The sequence below is a fragment of the Schistocerca americana genome, chromosome 9 (assembly GCF_021461395.2).
Source record: "Schistocerca americana isolate TAMUIC-IGC-003095 chromosome 9, iqSchAmer2.1, whole genome shotgun sequence".
NCBI lineage: Eukaryota > Metazoa > Arthropoda > Insecta > Orthoptera > Acrididae > Schistocerca > Schistocerca americana.
The window spans coordinates 60,068,418-60,095,414 of record NC_060127.1 but is presented as its reverse complement, the minus strand read 5'-3'; the positions used below and the strand labels follow the sequence as shown (position 1 = coordinate 60,095,414).

General features: G+C 44.6%; 1 protein-coding gene across 1 annotated transcript in view; it reads left to right on the top strand.

Moving 5' to 3' along the window:
- Positions 1-4,185: 4,185 nt before the first annotated feature.
- The window catches only part of LOC124551164 (speckle-type POZ protein-like), a 40,207-nt gene continuing 17,395 nt past the window's right edge, over positions 4,186-26,997 (top strand). The window contains exon 1 of the mRNA XM_047126142.1: positions 4,186-4,269. Coding sequence (XP_046982098.1) covers positions 4,234-4,269 — 36 coding nt within the window. The 5' untranslated portion in view covers positions 4,186-4,233. The remainder of the gene's footprint in view (positions 4,270-26,997) is intronic.

The following is a 26,997-nucleotide window of genomic DNA, read 5'->3' as shown; positions in this document are numbered from 1 at the left end:
GGTGTTTTAGCTGCTGTCGTGGCTAATCCGCAAATCAGTAGCAGGCAAATTGCGCGAGAATCGGGAATGTCAAACACGTCGGAGTTGAGAATGCTACATCAACATCGATTGCACCCGTACCATATTTCTGTGTACCAGGAATTGCATGGCGACGACTTTTAACGACTTTTAACGTCGTGTACAGTTCTGCCACTGGGCACAAGAGAAATTACGGGACGATGACAGATTTTTTGAACGCGTTCTATTTAGCGACGAAGCGTCATTCACCAACTGCGGTAACGTAAACCGGCGTAAATGCACTGTTGGGCAACGGAAAATCCACGATGGCTGCGACAGGTGGAGCATCAGAGACCTTGGCGGGTTAATGTATGGTGCGGCATTATGGGAGGAAGGATAACTGGCCCCCATTTTATCGATGGCAATCTAAATGGTGCAATCTATTCTGATTTCCAACGTAATGTTCTACCGATGTTACTACGAGATGTTTCACTGCATGACTGAATGACGATGTACTTCCAACATGGTGGTTGTCCGGCACATAGCTCGCGTGCGGTTGAAGCGGTACTGAATAGCATATTTCATGACAGGTGGATTGGTCATCGAAGCACCGTACCGTGGCCCGCACGTTCACCGGATCTGACGTCCCCCAGTTTTTCTCTGTGGGGAAAGTTGAAGGATATTTGCTATCGTGGTCCACCGACAATGCCTGACAACATGCGTCAGCGCATTGTCAATGCATGTGCGAACATTACGGAAGAGGAACTACTCGCTGTTGAGAGGAATGTCGTTCCACGTATTGTCAAATGCATTGAGGTTGACGGATATCATTTTGAGCATTTATTGCATTAATGTGGTATTTACAGGTAATCACGCTGTAACAGCATGCGTTCTCAGAAATGATAAGTTCACAAAGGTGCATGTATCACATTGGAACAACCGAAATAAAATGTTCAAACGTACCTACTCTCTGTATTTTAATTTAAAAAACCTACCTGTTACCAACTGTTCGTCTAAAATTGTGAGCCATATGTTTGTGGCTATTACAGCGCCATGTATCAGAAAGCGAAAAAAGTGGTCCAACTAAAACATTCATATTTGTTTACGTACTACACGAATATGTAATAAAAATTGGGGTTCCTATTTAAAGAAACGCAGTTGATATCCGTTTGACCTATGGCAGCACCATCTAGCGGGCCAACCATAGCGCCATCTGCCTTCCCCCTTGAAGCTAGACAAGTTTAGTTTTTTGGTTTGACGCTTATTTAATGAGATATTTGGCCCGGTCACGACCAATGGACCACCCTGTATATGAGCACAGTCCATCCAAATGGTAGCGAAGCCCGACTGTGATTAACTTCCGTGATACACGGGAACCGATGTTAGCACTGCGGCAAGGCCGTTGGCATACAAGAGATAAACAATAATAATCGGTTGTGAGTACACCGATAGCCATCTGTGGGGATTTGTCGAAAATTCGTAGATTGTATTCCAATGGTTCCCTTGACGACGACGTTGACGTATTGATGTGCGCCATCCATCTCAAGAGGACTTACGAGATGCGACGCAAAAATTTGCGGTAAGGTCTCATGGGACCAAACTGCTGAGGTCATCGGTCCCCAAGCTTACGCGCTACTTAATCTAACTTAAACTAACTTACACTAAGGACAACACACACACACACACACCCGTGCCAGAGGGAGGACTCGAACCTCCGACGGGGGTAGCCGCACGGACCGTGACAAGGCGCCTGAGACCGCGCGGCTATCCCGAGATGTGACGCGACTAGCAAAGTAGACTGGTATCTAGAAATGCATGTGAGGTAATGCGGACTGCTCCTATATCGTAATACCAGTGAAAATACTGCTTGAGTGACTTTGTTATTTACCCTGGAAGTGGCGCGGAGGTGTCGACTTGCACGTTACAACGGAAGACGATTTCAATTTACGACAGTGTCTAGCTATTACAGAATACTGGCATGCAAGGATGACAGTTGCAGCAATGTATTTCAGATCCCCTAGACGGTAGCAAACGAGTAACCAACTGATAACAATTAAAACTAGCGTACCTAATATCCGATGGAAATTTAGGTAACATGAAAGGACCATTACGACACAAAATATCGTGGACCCATGAAGGTACTGAAAACAAAACCAAAACCACACAGAATCAAAATTTAAAGAACTTAGTTGTTTATAAGAGTCGAGTGACATGAAAGGGAAACAGTGGTTGGGAAGGGAGTGAGACAGGGTTGTAGCCTATCCACGATGTTATTCAATCTGCATATTGAGTAAGCACTAAAGGAAACAAAAGAAAGATTCGGAGTAGGTATTAAAATCCATGGAGAAGAAATAGAAACTTACAGGTTCGCCGATGACATTGTAATTCTGTCAGAGACAGCAAAGGACTTGGAAGAGCACTTGAACGGAATGGACAGTGTCTTTAAAGGAGAATATAAGTTGAACATCAACAAAAGCAAGACGAGGATAACGGAATGTAGTCGTATTGAGTCGGGTGATGCTGATGGAGTTAGATTAGGAAATGGGACACTTAAAGTAGTAAAGGCGTTTTGCTATTTGGGGAGCAAAATAACTGATGATGGTCGAAGTAGAAAGAATATAAAATGTAGACTGGCAATGGCAAGGAAAGCGTTTCTGAAGAAGAGAAATTGTTAACATCGAGTATGGATTCAAGTGCCTGGAAGTCGTTTCTGAAAGTATTTGAATGAAGTGTTGGCATGTACGAAAGTGAAACGTGGAAGATAAATAGTTTGGACATGAAGAGAATAGAAGCTTTCGAAATGTGGTGCTACAGAAGAATGCTGAAGATGAGATGGGTAGATCACATTACTAATGAGGAGGTCTTGAATAGAACTGGGGAGGAGTTTGTGGCACAACTTGACTGCGAGAAGAAATCGGTTGGTAGGACATGTTCTGAGGTATCAAGGGATCACCAATTTAGTATTGGAGGGCAGCGTAGAGGGTAAAAATCGTAGAGGGAGACCAAGAGATGAAGACACTAAACGGATTCGGAAGGATGTAGGTTGCAGTAGATACTGGGAGATGAAGAAGCTTGCACAGGATAGAGTAGCATGGAGAGCTGCATCAAACCAGTCTCAGGACTGAAGACCACAACAACAACAACAACAACACTTGTTTGTCGAGTATTCCATTGTTGAGTATTCCATAAAACAGGCGTACAAAATGTAAGGTCTACGGAAATATAGGTTACATCATGGACCCACAATGGAGTCATAACTATAAAACCAAACCCATAGGTAGTCAAAATTTAAAAGATTCTGTGAACATAGTTCTTTACAGTCACGAACATCCATATAATCAACGTTAAATTACAATTAGAATTTGGGGAAATAAAAAGAGGAATCAAAACAAACAGAAGGGAAATAGAGTTCTTTGGCAAACCTAGAGCACGATTTTCTCATTACATGAAAGTAGGCAATGTAACAGTTATTTTCATAAAACAATATGGGACTAATAAGGCTGCCATGAATAAAGAGTATGTATTTGATCTAAGTTGAACGGATTTTACTTCACATTTTTATCGATACAGTTCTTCTCGTTACAGACTTGTAACGAAAATTAATAACTATCATTTTCGACAGCCAGTTGAGAGTTTCTTTGGATGATCCTAGTTTAAAATCTTTCTTTCCAGAAAATATGCTGTCACACGTATTTATATTTATATAACTCAAAGCCTGTTAGTCGGCCGTCGTGGCCGAGCGGTTCTAGGCGCCTCAGTCGAGAACCGCGCGACAACTACGGTCGCAGGTTCGAATCCTGCCTCGGGCATGGATGTGTGTGATCTCCTTAGGTTAGTTAGGTTTAAGTAGTTCTAAGTTCTAGGGGAGTGATGACGTCAGATGTTAAGTCACATAGTGCTCAGAGCCATTTGAACCAAAGCCTGTTAGTTACTTTATAAATACTTTAGGACATTACACAAGTGTCGTGTGTTCTTCATTCATAATGTCCCTACTTCCCATTATGGCGATCGAACGGATTCTAGTGCTCCCAGAATTCACAGACAGCAGCTGCTCAGATCCAAAGACATGTAACCCAAACAGCGTAGCAAAAGACTCGAGTGATACGCGACGGTACCTGTTGTCTTATCAGCGGTCAGCTGATAACGTTTGTCATTTTCCTCGTACGTAGGCGATCACCGGTAGCCATCGCTTTGAACGTTTCACATCAGTAGCAGACGAGAACGGCCGCATCCAGAATGGGGAACGCCGAATCAGCTCAAGATGCGCAGTCGGTAAGTTGTGTCACTGTGATCGTGTGTGAGGCTACAAGCCGACTAAATTACTTCAGTGCGTGCCTTGAGGACCACAACAACCTTCCGGCAGACGATCGCTTCGGCTCTCATTCAGATACAAACGTTTTCCTTCTTGAAAAACTGCCTGTTGGTTTCTGTCTCGGGTTCCTCGCCCGACGTTCGTCACCCTCCATTGCTGGTGGCTGACCGGACAGTCAAATGGTTCAAATGGCTCTGACCACTATGGGACATAACATCTGAGGTCATCAGTCCCCTAGACTTAGAACTTCTTAAACCTAACTAACCTAGGGACATCACACACATCCATGCCAGAGGCAGGATACGAACCTGCGACCGTAGCAGTGGCGCGGTTCCGGACTGAAGCGCCTACAACCGCTCGGCCACAGCGGCCGGCGTGGACCGGACAGTGCACCATCAGCAATGGAAGGTGAAACGTTGACAATGCCAGCCACTCGTGCTGGTAAAGCGTGAGAAAAAATCATCAAGCCAACGTTGGTCGAAGAACCCGAGTTATAAGGCAAAAGGCATTTTGTCAAGTGGCCACGAAAGCCTTAACAATTTTCTCTTCTTCTCTGAATGCAATGCACTATTTCAGACATAACACAGGTCTTTTTAATTTTTTTTATCTATTCCGTCACTCGTCAGCTCGCTTTCTAACATTCTGCGTGGTGTCTGTTTGTTCTATATCGTGTCTCCCTACCACTTTCGCGCAACGACACTCTGAGCGTGGCATTTAGGGAATTGACTAGTTTGAACCTGGGACCTGTTGCTGGTAAGGAGACGCCAGACCACACATGACATGTAGAGTTCAGAAGAGTTCAGTGAGACTAGCGATGATATAATCAAATACTTAATGAATTCAGCGTCAGCTTCACTGCACTCCCTGTAAAAGAATCTTAATACTAACTAAATTTAGTGGAAGGGATTCAAGGCTTTCCTATTTTTAGTTAGCTGGTAAAATAACGTCGAAAAAGCAGTTAAGTTTACCATTGGAAATTTTATTCTACTCACAAAACATTGTTTATAAATTGCACTATTGATAAAAGGAAATATTTTAATACAGGATGATAAAAACCAACTGCGTTCAACAAAAATGTGAACGAATATTCCCTGAATGGGTTTCCAAGTTCTACAATGGATCGAAGGATGACCTATGCCATATCAAATCTATAATCTAGATTTAAGTTTCATAAAAGAGAAAACTATCAACATGGTCTACAGTGACCCTCAATTATCTTTAATTACTTATCTAACTTGTCGCAAATTACAGTGGCTGATGTGGCTTCTCAATGATTATATAACAGAAAAATCATCGCGTTTCAGATTTTTACTTCAAGTAGCAAATGTGAACACCATGAGATTTAATTGACGATCGACACTAGTATTACGTAAGAAGGGGATGTAACAGATGAGACTTCTGCAGTTCTGAGTGAAGCCTTATGCGCTCAAAAATGCGGCATCACGTGCGTTCATTACCTTGTCGGTGTTTAGGCAGCGTCAGGGGGCGGCGGGCGGCACAGCTCCACACACCTCGCTGTCTCGGAAGCAACTCTCTCCTAACTTCTCCTTACTACAATTTACCGATGTCGGTTTAAGAAAAAGGTATCTGGCTGTGTTTCCAACTGACCAACCAGGGTCTCAATGTTAACCTTAAGCTCTGCCTACAAAAATTCTTTCTATACAATGAGAAACGTTATACTTTTCGTGGTGGGGCAATGTTTTTAATGTTTGCAACGTAACAGAGACGCGAAAAAGTCTTGCAGCTGGTGTGGCCCTTTTAGTGTTATCGTAAGATCTATACTGTTCTTCTGGAGGGCTCTACCTTTTAACATGGGCTGGGGGTGATCTTGGCAGTCGGCTGGCGACGTGGGTGTCCGTCCCTTAACGTAGGGCCTTCTAGCTTAACACGGTTTTGCTCTCAGCTTCTGTTCTCGTTTCTTCCCTCGGAACTCCGTCTGTTTCACGGTGGGAAGGTATGACGTGCATTTAGGCGTTCTTGTGTTAGTCTGTGGTATTCCATTTGCTCACTCATTGATCGTATTACTCTGGTTAATTTAATGTTAGAATTTATTCGGACCTATGTGACATACTGCCGGATTTGCTTATCATGTCAGGGTTTTCATGGAAGGTGTTGGATTTGCCTGACACCTTACAGCTTTATTCTCACAGAGTTACCTCAACCAGTGATGTAGCCCAATCGGAAGTAGGTTCGGAATGGCACTGTTTACGTGGTGAAACGACATGCTGTTGTTGTAATCGTCAATCTTAAGACTATTTAGAAACAGTTCTTCAAGGGACTTCTGTTTAGCTTAATTTTGGGCCTGCCAGCTGTGGTCAACCGTTAGTCTCTTCTACAATCATTCTCTCCACAGTCTGATACAGTGCATCATTAGTTATCAGATTCACCAACACAATCACCATCTGTAGCTCATTTTGAAGTTCCTATTCTCACCATGTGTGTAGTGTTTATAGAAAAGGAACTGATATAGGCATGCGTATTCAAATACAGAGATATATAAATAGGCAGAATACAGCGCGCTGTGGCCGAGCGGTTCTAGGCGGTTCAGTCTGGAACCGCGCAACCGCTACGGTCGCAGGTTCGAATCCTACTTCGGGCATGGATGTGTGTGATGTCCTTAGGTTAGTTAGCTTTAAGTAGTTCTAAGTTCTAGGGGACTGATGACCTCAGCTGTTAAGTCCCATAGTGCTCAGAGCCATTTGAACCAATTTTGTAGAATACGGCGCTGCGGTCGGCAACTCCTATGTAAGATAACAAGTATCTGGCGCAGTTGTTAGTTTGGTTATTGCTGTTACAATGGCAATGTATCAAGATTTAAGTGAGTTTGAACGTGCTGTCATAGTCGGCGCACGAGCGACAGGACACAGCATTTCCGAGGTAGCGATGAAGTGGGGATTTTCCCGTACGATAATTTTCACGAGTGTATAGTGAATATCGGGAATCCGGTGTCCACCTCCGTAGCGTAGCGTTAACGTTACCACGCAGGGGGCCCGGGTTGGATTCCCAGCAGGGGACTGGGTGTTGTGTGTCCTTCATCATCATTTTCATCGTCATTGACTCGCAAGTCGCCGATGTGGCGTCACCTAAAAAGGACTTGTAATACGGCGGCCGAACTCCCCCGCATGGGGCCTCCCGACCAACAATGCCCTACGATCATTTTCATTTTTCATCGTGAATCCGGTAAAGTTTCAAATCTCCAGCATTGCTGCGGACGGGAAAAGATCCTGCAAGAAGGGGACCAACGACGACTGAAGAGAATCGTCCAGCGTGACAGAAGTGCAACCCTTCGGCAAATGGCTGCAGATTTCAACGCTGAGCCACCAACAAGTGTCAGCGTGCGAACCATTCAACGAAACATCATCGATATGGGCTTTCGGAGCCGAAGGCCCACTCATGTACCCTTGCTGACTGCATGACACAAAGTTTTACGCCTCATCTGAGCCAGTCAACAGTGACATTGGACTGTTGATGACTGGAGACATGTTGCTGGGATGGACACGTATGGGTATGGAGACAACTTCATAAATCCATGGACTCTGGATGTCAGCAGGGGACTGTACAAGCTGGAGGAGGATCTGAAATGGTATGGGACGTGTGCAGTTGGAGTGATATGGGACCCCTGACACATCTAGATATGGTTGTGACAGGGGACACCTACGCAAGCATCCTGTCTGATCACCTGCATACATTCATGTTCATCGTGCATTCCGAAAGACTTGGGCAATTGTATTAGGACAATGCGACGCCCCACACGGCTAGAATTCTAGAATTCCTACAAAGTGGCTCCAGGAATACTCTTCTGACAAATGTTTTTTATTTCAGTCTTTGATCACAATATCAGTTCTTTTGACGATGTCCGGTTTCAGTCAGTAATGACTGTCCTCAGATCTGACTGACTGACTGAAACCGGACATCGTCAAAAGAACTGATATTGTGATCAAAGACTGGAATGAAAAACATTTGACAGTATTGGATCACTGTTCATACACGCGACTATGTCGAAGCTGGTGACTCTCTTCTGAGTTTAATCACTTCCGCTGGCCACCAAACTACCCAAACATGAACACTATTGAGCATATCTGGGTTGCCTTGCAACGTGCTGTTCAGAAGGTCGGATCGGTTACGAAATGAAAACCACTGTGAACATCAAGAACGATCTTTTTTTAACATTTAGCTAAATCCTACAGTGACTTCCCCACATTGTCGCCGCTCCAACTTTAGACATATGTGAAAGCATGTACCAATGTTCCGGTACCCTTATAAGGCAGCCGCCTCTACCTTCCGCAGTTCTGCACACTGGTCTGTAACCCGTTGTCTGTGCCAAAATTCTGTCTTCATAGCCAGCGGTTCATGTGAGCAAAGAGATGAAAGTCAGGGGAATCCAGTTCAGGTCTGTGGATGATGAAAAACTTCCCATGTGTAACTCTGCAGGAGCACCTTTTCCGAAGCTTCAGTGTGCGACCGAGCATTATCATGAAGAAGGACAGAGCCTGATGACAACATTCCTCTTCGCTTGTTTTGAAGTGCTCTTCGTAGACAGTTTTCTTGAACCACTTGATTCACTCGCTGAACAGGATGATCAGTTGACAGTCGCATCGTTCCCTGACTGACTGCTTCATGTTCGTCCGTATATCCGATACTGCAGTGTCTGTGTTACTCTGAATTACGGTACAAGGCACTGCGGCGACTACAGCTCTTATGAAACACACTTAATGTATTCGGAATGAATATGGACATCCTGCCTCGGGCATGGATGTGTGATGCTCTTAGGTTAGTTAGGTTTAAGTAGTTCTAAGATTTTTTTTTTGGGGGGGGGGGGCTGACGATCTCAGATGTTATGACCCATAGTGCTCAGAGCCATTTGAATCAATTTTGAATATGGACAACCATCAACTGTAGAATGGAATGACGACAGTGAAAAATATATACCGGATCGGCATTCGAACCCAGATTTTCTGCTTATAGCGGTCGGTCGCCTTACCATTTGGCTATCCGGGCATGACTCACGGCCGACAACCTGCTGCTTATTGAAGTTTTGGAACACGACGCCACAATTAACGCCCAGCGAAAAGTCGATATTTGGTAAAAAATAAAATGCGCAATCGAGTCTAAATGTCCAGCAATACTGACGGACGGGATCATTCTGATGCAGGATAATGGCTGCCCAGTTGTTGCCAAAACTTTATCGACTACGTTGTTTCTCTGGGAATCCCTTCCACGTCCTCCATACAGTCCCGATCTCTACCCATGCGATTTCCATAATTTTGGAGCTCTGAAGAAGGACATTCGTGGTCGTCGATTGGCTTCAGGTGAAGCCTTTAGTACAGTCATGGTATTGTTGGCAACCCCAAAACCTTTTCCATTAAGGCTTTGACAGTCTCCTGTCATATTAAGATAAATGTATCAACAGTTTACCTATTTTTTGAGGTAATAAACAATTTACTTAGTGAAACTTCCTGGCAGCTTAAAACTGTGTGCCGGACCGAGACTCGAACTGGGGACCTTTGCCTTTCCCGGGCAAGTGCTCTACCACTGAGCTATCCAAGCACGACTTACGCCCCCTCCTCACAGCTTTACTTCTGCTAGTATCACGTCTCATACCTTCCAAACTGTATAGAAGCTCTCTTGCGAAACTTGCACAACTAGCACTCCTGAAAGAAGTTTCGCAGGAGAGTTTCCGTAAAGTTTAGAAGGTAGGAGACGAGATACTAGCAGAAGTAAAGCTGTGAGAAGGGGCGTGAGTCGTGCTTGGGTAGCTCAGTGGTAGAGCACTTGCGCACAAAAGGCGAAGGTCCCGAGTTCGAGTCTCGGTCTGCCACACAGTTTTAATCTGTCAGGAAGTTTCAATCGTTAGGGAATTCAATATTCCGAGATCCACTGTCTCGAGAGTGTGCTGAGAATACTACAGGTATTACCTCTCACCACGGAAGGATGTATCTACACACTGTAAAACTTTTACACATGCAGAATGAAAACTGTATTTTTACAAAAATAGTGTGCATTTCCTTTGCAGTGACCCACGTATATCTGTAACATTCAGCCGTTTGACCATACCACTGCTTCTAGGCTCAGTTAATTCCGCAGGATACCTTGCGCTTGGTCTGCTTACAAACATCTCAGTGCACATCTCGCGTAACATATCAACTGCTTGTCACCTGCTCATAACCTGAACAGAAGATGTCACTTACATACTATCCTAGCTGTGCCCATACATAAAACAATGCTTTGCTGTGTTTAAGAAAATGCCGAAGCACTTACATTTTTCAGCCTCATAACTTTTCGCTAAAAATTAACGCAGAGGGCCACTTTCTCTCTTTCACACAATAAATTACATGCTTGGATCTTTCACCAATTATGCTCCTTTCTCGCCGGCCGCGGTGGCCGTGCGGTTCTAGGCGCTCCAGTCCGGAGCCGCGCTGTTGCTACGGTCGCAGGTTCGAATCTTGCCTCGGGCATGGGTGTATGTGATGTCCTTAGGTTAGTTAGGTTTAAGTAGTTCTAAGTTCTAGGGGACTGATGACCACAGCAGTTGGGTCCCATAGTGCTCAGAGCCATTTGAACCATTTTTTTGCTCCTTTCTCTTTCCATATGTCAATCAGACACGCCTGTTTCTTCCCCCCATCCCTTCCCTACTTGTGTTCTGTGACCTTCGTCTGTCTCTCCTCCTCACAACTCTTTTCTCACGTCAATTGTTGCCATCGGTTTCTGTCATTGTTGCCAGCCCAAAATAAGTTACATCCGCTACGAGCATATTCAAATTCTGCCTCATTCCCCTGTAATATATAATGCAATTTACAATACTTAAAGCCCACACCAATTACTAGCGATTTATGAGCTAAATAAGGGATTATAAACAAGCATCTTCATAGATTTCTAGCCATGTCACTTGACAATCAGCAACACCAAGTAAGACAGAGATGAATCTGAAAATCGTGAATCATTCACAAGGTCGCTGATAATACACTAAAGGGCCAAAGAAACTGGTACACCTGCCTAATATCGTGTAGGGCCCCCGCGAGCACGCAGAAGTGCCGCATGGACTCGACTGATGTCTGAAGTAGTGTTGGAGGGAATTGAAATCATGAATCCTGCAGGATTATAATTCCGTAAGAGTACGAGTGAGTGGAGATCTCTTCTCAACAGCACGTTGCAAGGCATCCCAGATACGCTCAATAATGTTCATGTCCGTCATGTGATTAAACTCAGAAGAGTGTTCCTGGTGCCACTCTGTAGCAATTCTGGACGTGTGGAGTGTCGCATTGTCCTGCTGGAATTGCCCAAGTCCGTCGGAATGCACATTGGTCATGAATGGATGCAAGTGATCATGGAGGATGCTTGCGTACGTGTCACCTGTCAGAGTCGTATCTAGACATATCAGGGGTCTCATATCATTCCAACTGCACACGCCCCACACCATTACAGAGCGTGCACCAGCTTGAACAGTCCCCTGCTGACATTCAGGGTCCATGGATTCATAAAGTTGTCTCCATAACTGTATACGTCCATCTCCTTCATACAGTTTTAAAAGAGACTCCTCAGAGCTGTTTCCAGTCATCAACAGTCCAATGTCTGTGTTTACGGGCCCAGCGAAACGCAACTGCGCCAGACACTTCTCGTCTTATATAGGCGTTGCTGACCGGAGAGCCGTATTCTACTTGTTTGTCTATGTCTGCATTCGAACACGTATGCCTTTACGATCTTTTTATCGCTTCAGTGTATAATAATTGTGGTTTGACACAACAGGTACTTTTCTGTTAACACGAGATCTGAACTTGCGAAGGCGTAGGGAATTCTTTTACAAGGGGATTTGTTAGCTTTATTTACGAAAAGTTTCATTGTATTTAAAATGTCTTCATCTATTGTTTTTGGAGAGAATAACTGTTTTCTCGATTTTTTCTCATCTCGTGCAAGCACACTCCCGTATTCCCCTTACTTCTTTGGTGTTGAACGACCCATTATAACATTCATTATGTAGGAGGCTTACACCTTTAACGCTAGTAAATTCAGATCACACACGTCCGATTAACACGACTTGTTGTCTCGTGTGTCAGTTGTTGCTTTAATTAATAGTAACGGGTATTATGGTCGATTGCCAACAGCCGGCGACATCTTTCAGTGTACGTGATGCCTTAAATAGTTGTCGTCTCAGATGTATCATATCATTCATACCCAAAGGAATACGAGTGCGTGTAGGTTAAACTGCATGCAACATTCACAGTAGATATTAAATCTGTATTAGTCTGTAAATTACTAACGTTTTAAAATTAACGTAATATTGATTTAAAATTTTTTTTTGTGCTTTGGAATGGATATTTCCTGGGGGAGGCTTCCCATTCACCAAAACGAATTTAAATTACACTTCATTTTAACAATTTTAGAATTCCGCCGCTGCGCCGCAAAGGTATAACATATTCGTACTCTTATCATTCTTGTTCTACTTTTTAGGAACTAGTGAAAACACTGCTGTTTTTCTACTGCAGCTGCTAGGATTTTCTACTATTTGCCTTATAGTTAATTCTAAGTGTTGTAGCTATTCCATATTAATTGTAAGTCTTCTTCCAACATGCGTATCGTTATCAACACAAAATAAATTATGTGGAACGTATGATACTTCTAATTTTGCCAGGATAAATCAATAAATTGTCTTCAGATGCCGTAAATAAAAAACTAATTAATTGTGTATATAAATACATCCATAATTTTGCAGCATTTTCCTTTCGATATTTACGTTACATATTAGTTGAGCCACGCATTGCTTAACAAAGATAACAAAGCACCTAGAAGACGTAGTCGGATGCCAACGCAACTATGCACAAAAATTAACTATTAAATAGTGTTAATTTTTAACCATTCACTGTCATATATTACCCAATCAATCGTACACTTTGTGGTATGAATTACTTAAGAGATATGATTTAAGGGAATTTTTAAATTTCTGAATTTTAGCTGTCCTTTTAATCTCCTTAGGAAATTTCATGTACAGAAATTTTATTCCACTCTAAAAATGCTTTTTTGTCTTTCTTGTTTGTTTAGTGTTGGTGCATCTAAGTTTGGTCTGGCTCTTGTCATGATTATGAATTCTGCTGTTTGCAAGATAGCTGCTGATGGTTGTCCTGACCTGCGTAACAGACTGCTCAGTTGCAATTCCGAGTTATTTAAACAGATATCTGCGGGGAATTTTTAAACTTCCACAGCATTGGCACGCGGCTAATTAGTATCCAGGGAGTCAACAATGAATGACTGTAAAGATAGAATATCTCTAAAAACAAAAATGAAAATTAGTAGACAATTATGCATACTGTTTGTGATATGTAACTCAGAAGACTGTTCCTTTGTTAATGCTGCCGGTATCAAGTTCTCGATAAATATCCTGACGTCACAGACGGGGAATAACCGCTTCATCATTATCTCTGCAGCTGCAGATAATCCTGCGATAGCATTGACAACTGCGTGAGAATGTCAGAAAAATGAAGCACCTGGTGACTGATTCCGGGAAGACATTTCGCAGAAGCGCAATCAACAATCCCACCTCAGACCTGGCTTTTTAAGACTTTGGCCTTTTAAGATAAAGACAATGGCTGCGATTGTCATACTGAGATAATTCTGCAGAGGAAGAAACCAGTAGCGTTCGATGTAACGAGCCTGGAAGTAAAAACCAGTCGTAGGGAGCAGAGCTTTACCAAATTCTGCATCTGAGCTCATGGCGGCATTCCAGGACATGAAACATGAGCGAGATGGCCGGAGCAGCCGCTTGCAATGGAGAAATCAACTCCCAGATCTTGTTGAGTGCATCGATGAAGGATGGAAATACGAGGGTGGTCTGTAAAGTTCTCGAAACGAAATAGAAAAAAAGTACTTACGTCACTGAAACTTTTTTATTTTTCAATGTAGTGTCCTTGTAGATTAATGCAATTGGTCCAACGATGTTCCAGCAGCTTGATCCCATCTCGAAAATGAGTTTCCTCCAGGCCTCAAAATAGTTGTCAACTCCTGTTATCAATTCTTTTTTTGAAGTGAATCGTCGTCCACCAAGAAATATTTTCAGTTTTGGGAACAGAGGGAAGTATGATAGAGCCAAATCAGGTGACTAAGGCGGGTGTGGCACCAGTTCATGCCTTGTGTATTGACCTGTGGACCTAGAAACGATGGAGAGGCTCCGCCCCACCATAGCCCTTAGTTCGTGTAATTTTGTTTTGACGACGGCACCTGTGTGCGGGCGCGCATTGTCTTGATGAAAGATGACTCTCTTCCTTGTTAAACCTGGCCTTATTGTTGCAATTTCTCCATGAGGTTAGCATAGTATTCTCCAGTAATTGTCTGCCCAATGGGCAGACTATCTACGAACGGAATCCCCTTCGCATCCCAGAGCACTGATCCCATAACCTTTCTCGCTGAGGAATTGTCTTTGCTTTCTTTGCTGGCAGAGAATCAGCATGTTTCCACCGCTCTGACTGTTGTTTTGTGTCTGGGGTATAGTAGTGCACCCAAGTTTCATCTATGGTCACAAACTGGAGCAAAAAATCTTTTTTGTCTCTCCTACACCGGGCCAAACATTGCTCCGATACGTCCATTCTCGAGCGTTTTTGATCCAACGTCAAGAGTGGCGACACTTATCTTGCAGATAATTTTTTTTCATTTCTGATTCTTCAGATGGCGTCTGGCAAGCGTGAGCAATTTCACGCATTTTCAATCGGCGATTCTCCATGACCATTTTGTGCACTTTCGCAACGATCTCTGGAGTAATGACACATCTTGGCCGACCACTGCGCGGATCATCATCGAACCTTTCCGGACCAGACTTAAATTCATTTGTCCACTTGGCAACAGTTGAATATGAAGGAGCAGAGCCCCCCCCCCCCCCCCCCCAAGTGTATTCTGGAAATCGGCATGAATGTCCTTTGCCTTCATACCTTCCTTTACGAAGTACTTAATCACTGCTCGAATCTCGATGTTTTCCATCTTCACAAATCACTATGTGGGAACAACAAGAGAGCCACGTCACCGGCAGAGCTCTCCTCCAAGAGCACTGACGTGGCACGTGTTTACAGGCAGCAGTCCAATGAACATCACGTGAACAACTCGTTGCACTAGCTCTGACCTCTCAGGGTGATTCTGAGAACTTTTCGAACCAACCGCATATTAACATGTTAAGGGAAATTAAGGAACATATGAGGAATGCTCAGAGAGTAAGTGTGCTAAATTTTTATATTTTATTAGAAAAAGTGTACCTGTTGAAACATTTGTTGACCATTTTTCCACATAATCAATATTCAGTTTAGTGTCTGTGGTGAGCCGGGGCAGATACTTCTTTAGGCTCTCGTCGAAGACATCTCCCACCAGCTCCTTCCCCCACTTCAGAACCGCTTTCTGCACCTGCTTGTCACTTGAAAATGTAATTCCAGTCACGTGTGACTTCAGGGAAGTGAAAAAATAATAATCTGAAGGCGCCAGATCAGGGGAATATGGAGGGTGGATCGGAACACCCGAACCAAGTGAGTCCAAGAGCTCCTTGATGACAAAGGCTGAGGGAGGACGTTTGTTGTGCAACAAACGCACTCCTCTCGTCATTGTTCCCCTCCTTTTGTTTTGAATGCCCCATTCGATCTTTATGGGTCTCTAAATATCACGTCCATTGATGATCTCTCCCCGTGGCGGAAATACCATCAAAATGATGCGTTTTCGGTCACAAAACATTGAGGCTATGATTTTTTGTCCGAAATTGTGATTTTCAATTTTTTAGCAGATGGGTTATCGGTGTGACGTCACTGCGACGACTGTGGTTTTGTCTCAGGCGCGTGATGAGCCACCCACGTTTCATCTCCACTCACAGTAGAGTTCAAAAAATCCTCACCTTCCAATTAAAGTCGCTTAAGAAAATCGCTAGCGCTCTTGATCGGATTTTTCTTTGCTGCTCTGTCTGGGATTCACGTCGCGCACAGTTTCCGGTATCCCAGCGTTTCTGTGGGTGTCTCGCAGAGTTCTTAAGAGCTGAGAAAACGTGGCAGAAATTTCATCCACTGTCAATCGGCGGTCTTCACAAACACTTTCCTCTATGTTTTCACTCACAAATCAGCAGTCAAAATCTTCTACGTCTCTGTTCGTAATGAACAAACTCCCCATACCGCTTAAACCCCCTCGTTCTCGTCGTCAGCACCTTCGCTGTAAACTGTTTTGATTCGCGAGAGAAATTCATTACGTGTTACCCCTGCCACGAGTAGGAATCGGATCACAGCACTTGGCTCACACGTGGCGGGATTTCTTAGCTACCTCTTTCACGCAACTGGACACCACAACGCGACTACATGTACTAATCTCCCCTGCCCGCCCAGTTAGCCGTGTGGTTTAACGCACGGCTTTCCGGATTGGGAAGGAGCGCCTGGTCCCCAGCACGAATCCGCCCGGAGGACTTGAGTCGAGGTCCGGTTAGCCGGCCAGTCTGTCGATGGTTTTTAGGCGGTTTTCCATCTGCCTCGGCGAATACTGGCTGGTTCCCCTTATTCCGCCTCAGCTACACTGTGTCGGCGATTTCTGCGCAATCAAGTTCTCCACGTACGTGTACACCACCATTACTCTACCACACAAGCATAGGGGCTACATTCGTCTGGTGTGAGACGTTCCCTGGGGGTGGGGGAGGGGGGGGAGGAGGTTCCACCAGGGGCCGAACTGCATAATAACCCTGAAAGACTGGTTCGGTGTGGGGCGGCGGAGGGCTGAAGTGGACTGTAGTAGTCGTCGTGGGGCTGTGGACAACTGCGGTTATGGCGGAGATGGAGCCTCTGCGTCGTTTCTAGGCCCCCAGTTAACATACAATGCAATAAAATACAATATCCTTTCCCTGCGCTGGTCTGTCTCTTCAGGTGATCTCTCTCTACAACTCAGTGTTCCCAACGATCAAAAAACAAAAGACTGCAGAGCCTTAAAGTCGCAACACATTTACTTCCTGAACATTCCCCGTAGAAATATACATCACAGTGGATTGGAGTCAACAGGAGATGCAGAGAAGCTAAAGCGAAATTACTGTACGAAAAATGTGAAGAAATCGAGAAGAAAATTGTCTTCGGAAGGCTAGATTGGGCCCTAGACGCACAGGAGTGAGCGGATGGATGGAAACAGTATTCTGAGGGACTCTACAAGGGGGGTGGGGGGGGTGGGAGTGGCAGGGGGGGGGCTGTCTGCTGACGTCACGGAAGGAATGGATTCTGATTTAAAACGTATAAGGGTCCAATATGTTAAAGCTTCGCGGAGCATTCTAAGACTTACGAATAAACGAGATAGAATTCCTAAAAGTCACTGGCAGAAGTGTCGGCCATTACAATTCACGTTCACATGTTCCTTTATTGGTCTCAGCAACGTTAAAGGCACCAGAGAGATAGTTCTGACGTTGCGGTTAATAACGGAAGCAAAACTCAAGATAAATCAAAGAACGTTTATAGGATTTGTCGATCTAGGAAAATCGCTCGACAATGTAAAATGGTGCGAGATGTTTGAAATACCGAGAAAATTAGATTTATACCATCGGGAATGGTTCAGGAACGGCACTAAAATTCATTGTCAAATCGTACCCTTGATAACATGGCTTCGATGTCCTGAGTGAAAGCAAGGCAGAACTAGCCCACCCGGTTAGCCGTGTGGTCTCACGCATGGCTTTCTGGATTGGGAAAGAACGCCTGGTCCCCGGGCACGAATCCGCCCAGCGTATTTGTGTCGAGGTCGGGTGAGCCGGCCAGTCTGTGGATGGGTTTTAGGCGGTTTTCCATCTGCCTCGGCGAATACGAGCTGGTTCCCCTTATTCCCTCTCAGCTACACTGAGTCGGCGATTGCTGCGCAATCAAGTTCTCCACGTAGGCGTACACCACCATTACTCTACCACGCAAACGTAGGGGTTACACTCGTCTAGTGTAAGACGTTCCATGAGGGGGAGGGGGGGGGGGTCCACCAGGGGCCGAACCGCACAATAACCCTGAAAGTGTGGTTCGGTGTGGGGTGGCGGAGGGCTGAAGTGGACTGCGGTAGTCGTCGTGGGGTTGTAGACCAGGTTTTGGACCACTGCGGCTGTGGTCGGAATGGAGCCTATCCGTCGTTTCTAGTCCCCAGGTTAACATACAATACAATACAATACAAGGCAGAACGACAGGATGGGCTGAACGAGATGAACAGTCTAACGAGCACAGAATATGGACTGAGAGTAAAAAAAGGTCAAAGAATTTAAGAGAAGCAGAAGTTAACGACTAATTAACATAAAAATCGGTTCTATGGAAATGAAACAACATGTGGCGGACAAAGCAAGAGGGATGTAAGAAGCAGACTAACACAGGCGATGAGGGAATTCCTGGCCAAAAGGAGTCTACTGCGAGGTTGTGATGAAAAGTAATGCTTCTGAATACTTTATTTGAAAGTTCTTAGAGTTTTTTGAATAAAACAAACTTTATTAACAGTCTACATCTTTATTTTTCATGTCTACATATTTATTTCTCACCTAGGTCACCCTGGCGACGAACACATTTCTCCCAACGAGAGACCAGTACGTTGATTCCGTCACTATAGAATATTCGACTTTGTTGACGTAGCTGTAACCGTAACTATGCTCGCACCACTCCACCATTGTCAAAGAGTCCTCCATGGTGTTCTTTAAGTTTTGTAAACAGATCAAAAGTCGGGCGGGGCCAAGTCGCGACTGTACGGAGAATGATCGATGATAGAGATGAAGACGCCGGATTGTCGCATCTGTCGCAACACACTTTTGTGGTCCTGCATTGTCATGCTGAAGGAGAGGATGCTAAATGTGTGGACGAACGTTTTCTGCGGTCAGAAACTCGCTTGCAACAGGCTGTTTCTCACGCGCCAACATTGTTACGTTACTCACCGTCATGTTATACTACTGGCCATTAAAATTGCTACACCAAGAAGAAATGCAGATGATAAACGGGTATTCATTGGACAAATATATTATACTAGAACTGACATGTGATTACCTTTTCACGCAGTTTGGGTGCATAGATCGTGAGAAATCAGTGCCCAGAACAACCATATGTGGCTGAAATAAAAATACGCCTCGGCATTGAGTCAAACACAGCTTGGATGGCGTGTACAGGCACAGCTGCCCATGCAGCTTCAACACGATACCACAGTTCATCAAGTGTAGTGACTGGCGTATTGTGACAAGCCAGTTGCTCGGCCACCATTGACCAGACGTTTTCAATTGGTGAGAGATCTGGAGAGTGTGCTGGCAAGGGCAGCAGTCGAACATTTTCTGTATCCAGAAAGGCCCGTACAGGACCTGCAACATGTGTCGTGCATTATCCTACTGAAATGTAGGGTTTCACAGGGATCGAATGAAGGGTAGAGCCACGGGTGCTAACACGTAACGTCCACTGTTCAAAGTGCCATCAATGCGAACAAGAGGTGACCGAGGCGTGTAATCAATGCCATCCCATACCATCACGTCAGGTGTACGCCAGTATGGCGATGACGAATACACGCTTCCAACGTGCGACGCCAAACACGGATGCGACCATCATGATGCTGCAAACAGAACCTGACGTTTTGCCATTCGTGCACCCAGGTACATCGTTGAGTACACCATCGCAGGCGCTCCTGTCTGTTATGCAGCGTCAAGGGTAACCGCAGCCATGGTCTCCGAGCTGATAGTCCACGCTGCTCGAACTGTTCGTGCAAATAGTTGTTGTCTTGCAAACGTCCCCATCTACTGACTCAGGGATCGAGACGTGGCTGCACGATCCGTTACAGCCATGCAGACAAGATCCCTGTCATCTCGACTGCTAGTGATACGAGGCCGTTGGGATCCAGCACGGCGTTCTGTATTACCCTCCTGAACCCACCGATTCCATATTCTGCTAACAGTCATTGAATCTCGACCAACGCGAGCAGCAATGTCGCGATACGATAAACCACAGTCGCGATAGGCTACAATCCGACCTTTATCAAAGTCGGAAACGTGATGGTACGCAATTCTCCTCCTTACACGAGGCATCAGAACAACGTTTCACCAGGCAACGCCGGTCAACTGCTGTTTGCGTATGAGAAATCGGTTGGAAACTTTGCTCATGTCAGCACGTTGTAGGTGTCGCCACCGGCGGCAACCTTGTGTGAAAAGATAATCATTTGCATATCAGAGCATCTTTTTCCTGTCGGTTAAATTTCGCGTCTGTAGCACGTCAGCTTCGTGGTGTAACAATTTTAATGGCCAGTAGTTTATGTAATGTTGCGGGAAGGCGAACCAAAAACTGCGTTTTATTGATAGAACAGAAGATGCAGCAAATGCAGTAAAGATACTGCCTTCCCTACGCATCTCCATTCTCTGCTAGAGTAATGTTGTTCTGCATACGGTCCTTACCAGATATGATGGACGAAAAACGGTGAGAGATTGTCACAGATATGATACGCAAAGTGAGGTGGCAAACATCAACAGGAAAGTGTTTTTCCATGCGGCGAGATTTTTCCGCGAAATTTCAATCACCAACATTCTCCGAATGTGAAATTATTTTGTTGACGCACACCTACGTAGGTATAAATAATTACTGTAACAAAATAAGAGATATCAGAGCTCGCACTGGCAGATTTAAGTGTTCGATTTTCCCGCGCACTGTTCGCGAGCAGAACGGTAGAGAGGTGGTGTGAGACTGGTTCGATGAACCCACTGCCAGGCACTTAAATGTGAAACATTAGCGATTAGTTTTATCCCATTTTTATTCGTTGTAAAGATCACGTGCAACCAATGAACGACATTGCGTTAGATTTACTGAGAAAAAGACACTCGAACTGCCATATTTTTAATAGAATCAGTGCGCAACTGCAAGTCAGTAAAATCATTAAATGTGTAAGTTTTGTGAAAATACGAGGGTGGGTCAAATGGAAACCTTAAATTTGTAATAACAAATCGAAATTTCGCGCCGTTATCCTGTAAGTTGGTAAGCATGCTACAAACAGCGTGCAGAATGGCTTGTAGGTGGCAGCATAGTGCAGATGCACACATACCGTCGCAGTATCAGTATAAAGATGGCCGCCCCGCTTGCGACTTGCACCAGTGAAGAACTGCGTTCTGTTATTCGGTTTTTGCGTAATGAAGGTCTGAAACCTATTGAAATTCATCGACGAATGATGGTTCAGTACGGTGATGCATGTTTGTCACAGCAGCAAGTCTACGAATGGAGTAGGAAGTTCGCAAATGGTGTGACTTGAGTGGAAGATGCTCCTCGTCCAGGTCAGTTACGAGTTGTGACTTCACAGAACATTGCAGCAGTTGAAGCCATAGTGAAGGAAAACCGCCGAGTGACACTGAATGACATTGCAGCATGTTAACAGATTAGTCATGGGTCAGCACATCACACTCTGCATGATGTGCTCCAGTTTCACAAAGTGTCTGCAAGATGGGTGCCACGGCAGCTGACTCCTGAAATGAGAGAACCACGAGTTGATGCTCGTGAAGAACTTCTTCAGCGCTTTGAACGAGAAGGTGCGGGCATCCTTGCAAGAATCGTTACTGGGGACGAAACCTGGATTCACTTCCACCAACCGGAAACGAAGAGAGCGAGCAAGGAATGGCGCCATTCCTCATCACCAAAACCAAAGAAGTTTCGAACAGAACCATCAGCAGGGATGGTTATGCTAACTCTCTTTTGGGACGAAAAAGGCGTCATTTTGGAGCATTATATAGTTGGAGGGACTACTGTCACCAGTGCATCATACACAGATCTCCTAAAAAATCATCTGCGGCCTACATTCAAATCAAAGCGACGTGAATCGGTACAACAGCTGCAACAATCACAGACCTGCATTTTGAGTGTCTTCCTCATCCACCATACTCATCAGACCTTGCCCCAAGTGATTTCCATGTGTTTGGACCACTCAAAGACGCAATGGGAGGATAGAAGTTCCGTTCTCATGAAGATGTACGCCACGCGGTGCATGAGTGGTTGCGAGGACTACCAAAAGAATTTTTTTCTAAAGGAATTTATGCACTTTGTAAGCGCTGGAGGACTTGCATTGTGCGTGGGGGCGATTATGTTGAAAAGGGATACAGCTTTGTACCACTTCTTTACAATAAATAATATTATAAAAAATATTTAAGGTTTTCATTTGACTCACCCTCGTACGTGCAGTATGTGTAATTCTGTTGGCTTTGCAACGACAGCTCGAGGCTATAAGGGTAGTTGCCATGCTGGCCTGGATCATTGTAGAAATTGTTTTGTGCCGCAAGTATAGAGACCTGTAGAACTTCTGCAAGATTCTGGGACCACATGAAATTTCTTCGAGACTTGAATTGCGATATTTCAGCACATGTTCGTGGACTTCCACAACCGATTTTCCGAACTTAGTGTATTCTTGGTCGAGGTTGTGTATCAGTCCATCACTGCACTGGTCCAATAAACATTTTAATTACTGAACAGTCCCCAGGTTGTATTCACGACGCCTCTTCATTTTTCCAAGCATAATTCTGCCTGCAATTTAGTTTACTCGTAGGAAGTAACAGGTCAGTAACCGGAAGTGTGTGGATGTTGCATAGGTACAGACGAAACTAACAGGCTATAAAAATCGGTCACGCACTTAGTTAAACCTCTTTACACGAAGACAGTAGGTAAAGTACACTCTAGGACAAAAAATAATTACGGACCACGAACGAATTATCCGAATGGGACGGAAATCGGTAAGTATAATGTACATGTATAGGCAAACAGATGATTACAATTTCATTAACAAATTGGATGATTTACTCAGGAGAAAGAACTTCACAAACTGAGCAAGTCAATAACGCGTTGGTCCATTTCTGGCCCTCATACAAACGGTTATTCGGCTTGGCATTGATTGATAATGATGGTGGATGTCCTCCTGAGGGCTACTGTACCAAATTCTGTCCAATTGGCGAATTAGGTCGTCAAAATCCGTCCACTCTTGGTAATTATAGAAAAGACTGTTGTGACTGATTAAGGCAATGAAGCAAAACGCATTTCTTGAAATAAGACAGTCTCGGTTGCAAAATATGTTTTATTTACAGGAAATAACGCGTTTCATCCTATTGGGGCATCATCAGATTGGCTTAAAAATTAATGTGGAAAAACCAACATTCATTTTCCACGTCAATTTTTACACCAGTCTGATGATGTCCCAAAAGGATGAAACGCGTCATTTCCTGTAAATGAAAAAGATCTTATTTCAAGGAATTCATGTTGTTGTTGTTGTGGTCTTCAGTCCAGAGACTGGTTTGATGCAGCTCTCCATGCTACTCTATCCTGTGCAAGCTGCTTCATCTCCCAGTACCTACTGCAACCTACATCCCTCTGAATCTGCTTGGTGTATTCATCTCTTGGTCTCCCTCTACGATTTTTACTCTCCGTGCTGCCCTCCAATACTAAATTGGTGATCCCTTGATGCCTCAGAACATGTCCTACCAATCCATCCCTTCCAAATTCTTAACCTGTTGATATACCAGGCGCTCAGTATAGAATGGAACCAGTCTTGAACAAGCCGCATTTTTTTTTTTTTTTTTTTTTTTAAAGAATCTAATCCATGCAAGGGGCTACACGATCCAGTGACATTAATGTGACCTTCCCCTATGTTCGACATCAACATGCAAGAACCGCTAATGGACGGTAGATGCCAGAACATTGCAGGGCAGTGCAATCGTTGTCATAATGTAGATAAGAAGCGATTTATCTGACGTCCAGAACGACACGATTATTGGCTTTCAGGCCAAGGGTGGAATCGTCTCCGAAACTGCTAAGTTTGTAAACTGTTTTTCTGGCACCATGGTTAACATATACCGTGCAAGGCTGCCAACATGAGTAACGTAGAAATAAATATCCTCGGAGTAGTGAAGCAACATAAATCACTTAATAAAAGCAAGTCATCTGATCCAGACTGTACACCTATTAGGTTCCTTTCGGAGTATACTGATGCATTAGCTCCATACTTAACAATCATTTACAACTTTTTGTTCGAAGAAAGATCCGTTCCCAAAGACTGGAAAGTTGCACAGGTCACACCAATATTCAAGAAAGGTAGTAGGGGTAACCACTAAATTACTGGTCCATATCGTTAACGTCGGTATGCAGCTAGATTTTAGAACATATATTGTGTTCGAACATTATGAATTACCTCGAAGAAAACTGTCTATCGACACACCGTCAACATGGCTTTAGAAAACATCGTTCCTGTGAAACATAAGTAGCTCTTTATTCAGATGAAGTGTTGAGTGCTAGAGACAAGGGATTTCAGATCGATTCCGTATTTCTGGATTTCCAGAAGGCTTTTGACACTTTACCACACAAGCGGCTCATAGTGAAATTGCGTGCTTATGGAATATCGTCTCAGTTACGTGACTGGATTTGCGATTTCCTGTCAGAGAGTTCACAGTTCTTAGTAATTGGCGGAAAGTCATCGAGTAAAACAGAAGTGATTTCTGGCGTTCCCCAAGGTAGGGTTATAGGCCCTTTGCTGTTCCTTATCTATATAAACGATTTGGGAGACAATCTGAGCAGCCGTCTTCGGTTTTTTTGCAGATGACGCTGTCGTTTATCGACTAAATAAGTCATCAGAAGATCAAAACAAACTGCCAAAACGATTTAGAAAAGACATCTGAATGGTGCGAAAAGTGGCAGTTGACCCAAAATAACGAAAAGTGTGAGGTCATCCACATGAGTGGTAAAAGGAACTAGTTAAACTTCGTTTACACGATAAATCAGTCTAATGTAAAAGCCGTAAATTCAACTAAATACCTAGGTATCACAATTACGAACAACTTAAATGGGAAGGAACGCACAGAAAATGTTGTGGGGCAGGCTAACCAAAGACTACGTTTTACTGGCAGGACACTTAGAAAATGTAACAGATATACTAAGAAGACTGCCTGCACTACGCTTGTCCGTCCTCTTTTAGAATACTGCTGCGCGGTGTGGGATCCTTACCAGATAAGACTGATGGAGTGCATCGAAAAAATTCGAATAAAGGCAGCACGTTTTGTATTATCCCGAAATATGGGAGAGAGTGTCATCGAAATGACAGGATTTGGGCTGGGCTTCATTAAAGGAAAGGCGTTTTTCGTTGCGACGGAATCTTCTCACGAAATTCCAATCACTAACTTTCTCCTCCGAATGCGATAATATTTTGTTGACACCGACCTACATATGGAGGAACGATCACCAAGATAAAATGAGGGAAATCAGAGCTCGTACGGAAAGATATAGGTGTTCATTCTTTCCGCGAGCTATACGAGATTGGAATAATACAAAATTGTGAGGGTGGTTGGATGAACCCTCTGCCAGGAACTTAAATATGATTTGCAGAGTATCCATGTAGATGTAGATGTAGATGTAGAAGGCAAAATGGCGCTATCCGAAACTGGCGCCGAGGCAATTGTCGAGCACCATGGGCCATAGATGACAGGAGTCAAAGACGGCTGCGGAGATGTGAAGGACGAATAGACGTGCAACTGTTGAGCAACTGGCCACCCAGATGAAGCAAGGAGCTAGCATCAGCGTCTCCTCAACGACTGTTCAGCGAACATTGCTGCACATGTACTCTGCCGCTGGCGTCTGGTTCATGCACCCTTGTTGACTGCTATTCATCGACAACAAAGGCTGGAGTCTGCATGCCAGTACCAGGTCAAGAAGTCCACTAAGTGGCGACAGGTGGCATTTTCAGAAGAATCAGGTTTTATGCTGCATTAGACACATGGCCATTGGCGTGTACGGTGTAAAAAGTCTGAAAGAAAACACCATTCATGCATTATGGTCTGGGGAATGCTTCCGTTGCATTCCCTGGGTAATTTCATCACTCCGGAATGCGCTTTGGATCAACACAAGTACACATCTGTTCTTGGGGACCATGTCCACCCCTACGTACAGTTTGTTTTTCCTCAGCAGGATGGCATCTACCAGCAGGACGTCCGCCATGACAGCTGAATGGTCAGCGTGATGGACTGCCGTCATAAGTGGCCTGGGTTCAATTGCTGGGTGGATCGGAGATTTTCTCCACTCAGGGATGGGTGTTGTGTTGTCCTCATCATCATTTCATCCCCATCCGGCACGCATCTCACCCAATGTGGCATCGAATGTAATAAGACCTGCACCAAGGCAGCCGGACCTGCCCCGTAAGGGTCCTCCCGGGCAATAATGCCAAACGCTTATTTCATTTCCATTACCAGCAGGACAGTACAGTGTGTCACATAGCCTGCAGTGTATGCGCGTGATCTGAAGTGCACCAGAATGCGATTACCATCAGACTCCTCGGATTTAAACCCAATCGTCAATCTGTGGGACCATCTCGATCAGTCAGTTTGCGCCATCAATCCTCAACCGGGAAACCTAGCCCAGTTGGCCACGGCTCTTCGGTCAGCATGGCTCCACATCCCAGTCGGCACCTTCCATAACCTAACTGACTCTCTTCCTGTGCACGTCACACTGGTCCGCACTGCAGAAGGTGGTAATTAAGGCTTTTGGCAGGTGGTCAGATTAATGTGACTGGCACTCCGTCTTCAGGCCACAAGTGGCCCACCGGGACCATCCGACTGCTGTATCATCCTCAGATGAGGATGCGGATAGGAGGGGCGTGTGGTCAGCACACCGCTCTCCCAATCGTTGTGATGGTTTTCTTTGACCGGAGCCGCTACTATTTGGTCGAGTAGATCCTCAATTGGCATCACGAGGCTGAGTGCACCCCGAAAAATGGCAACA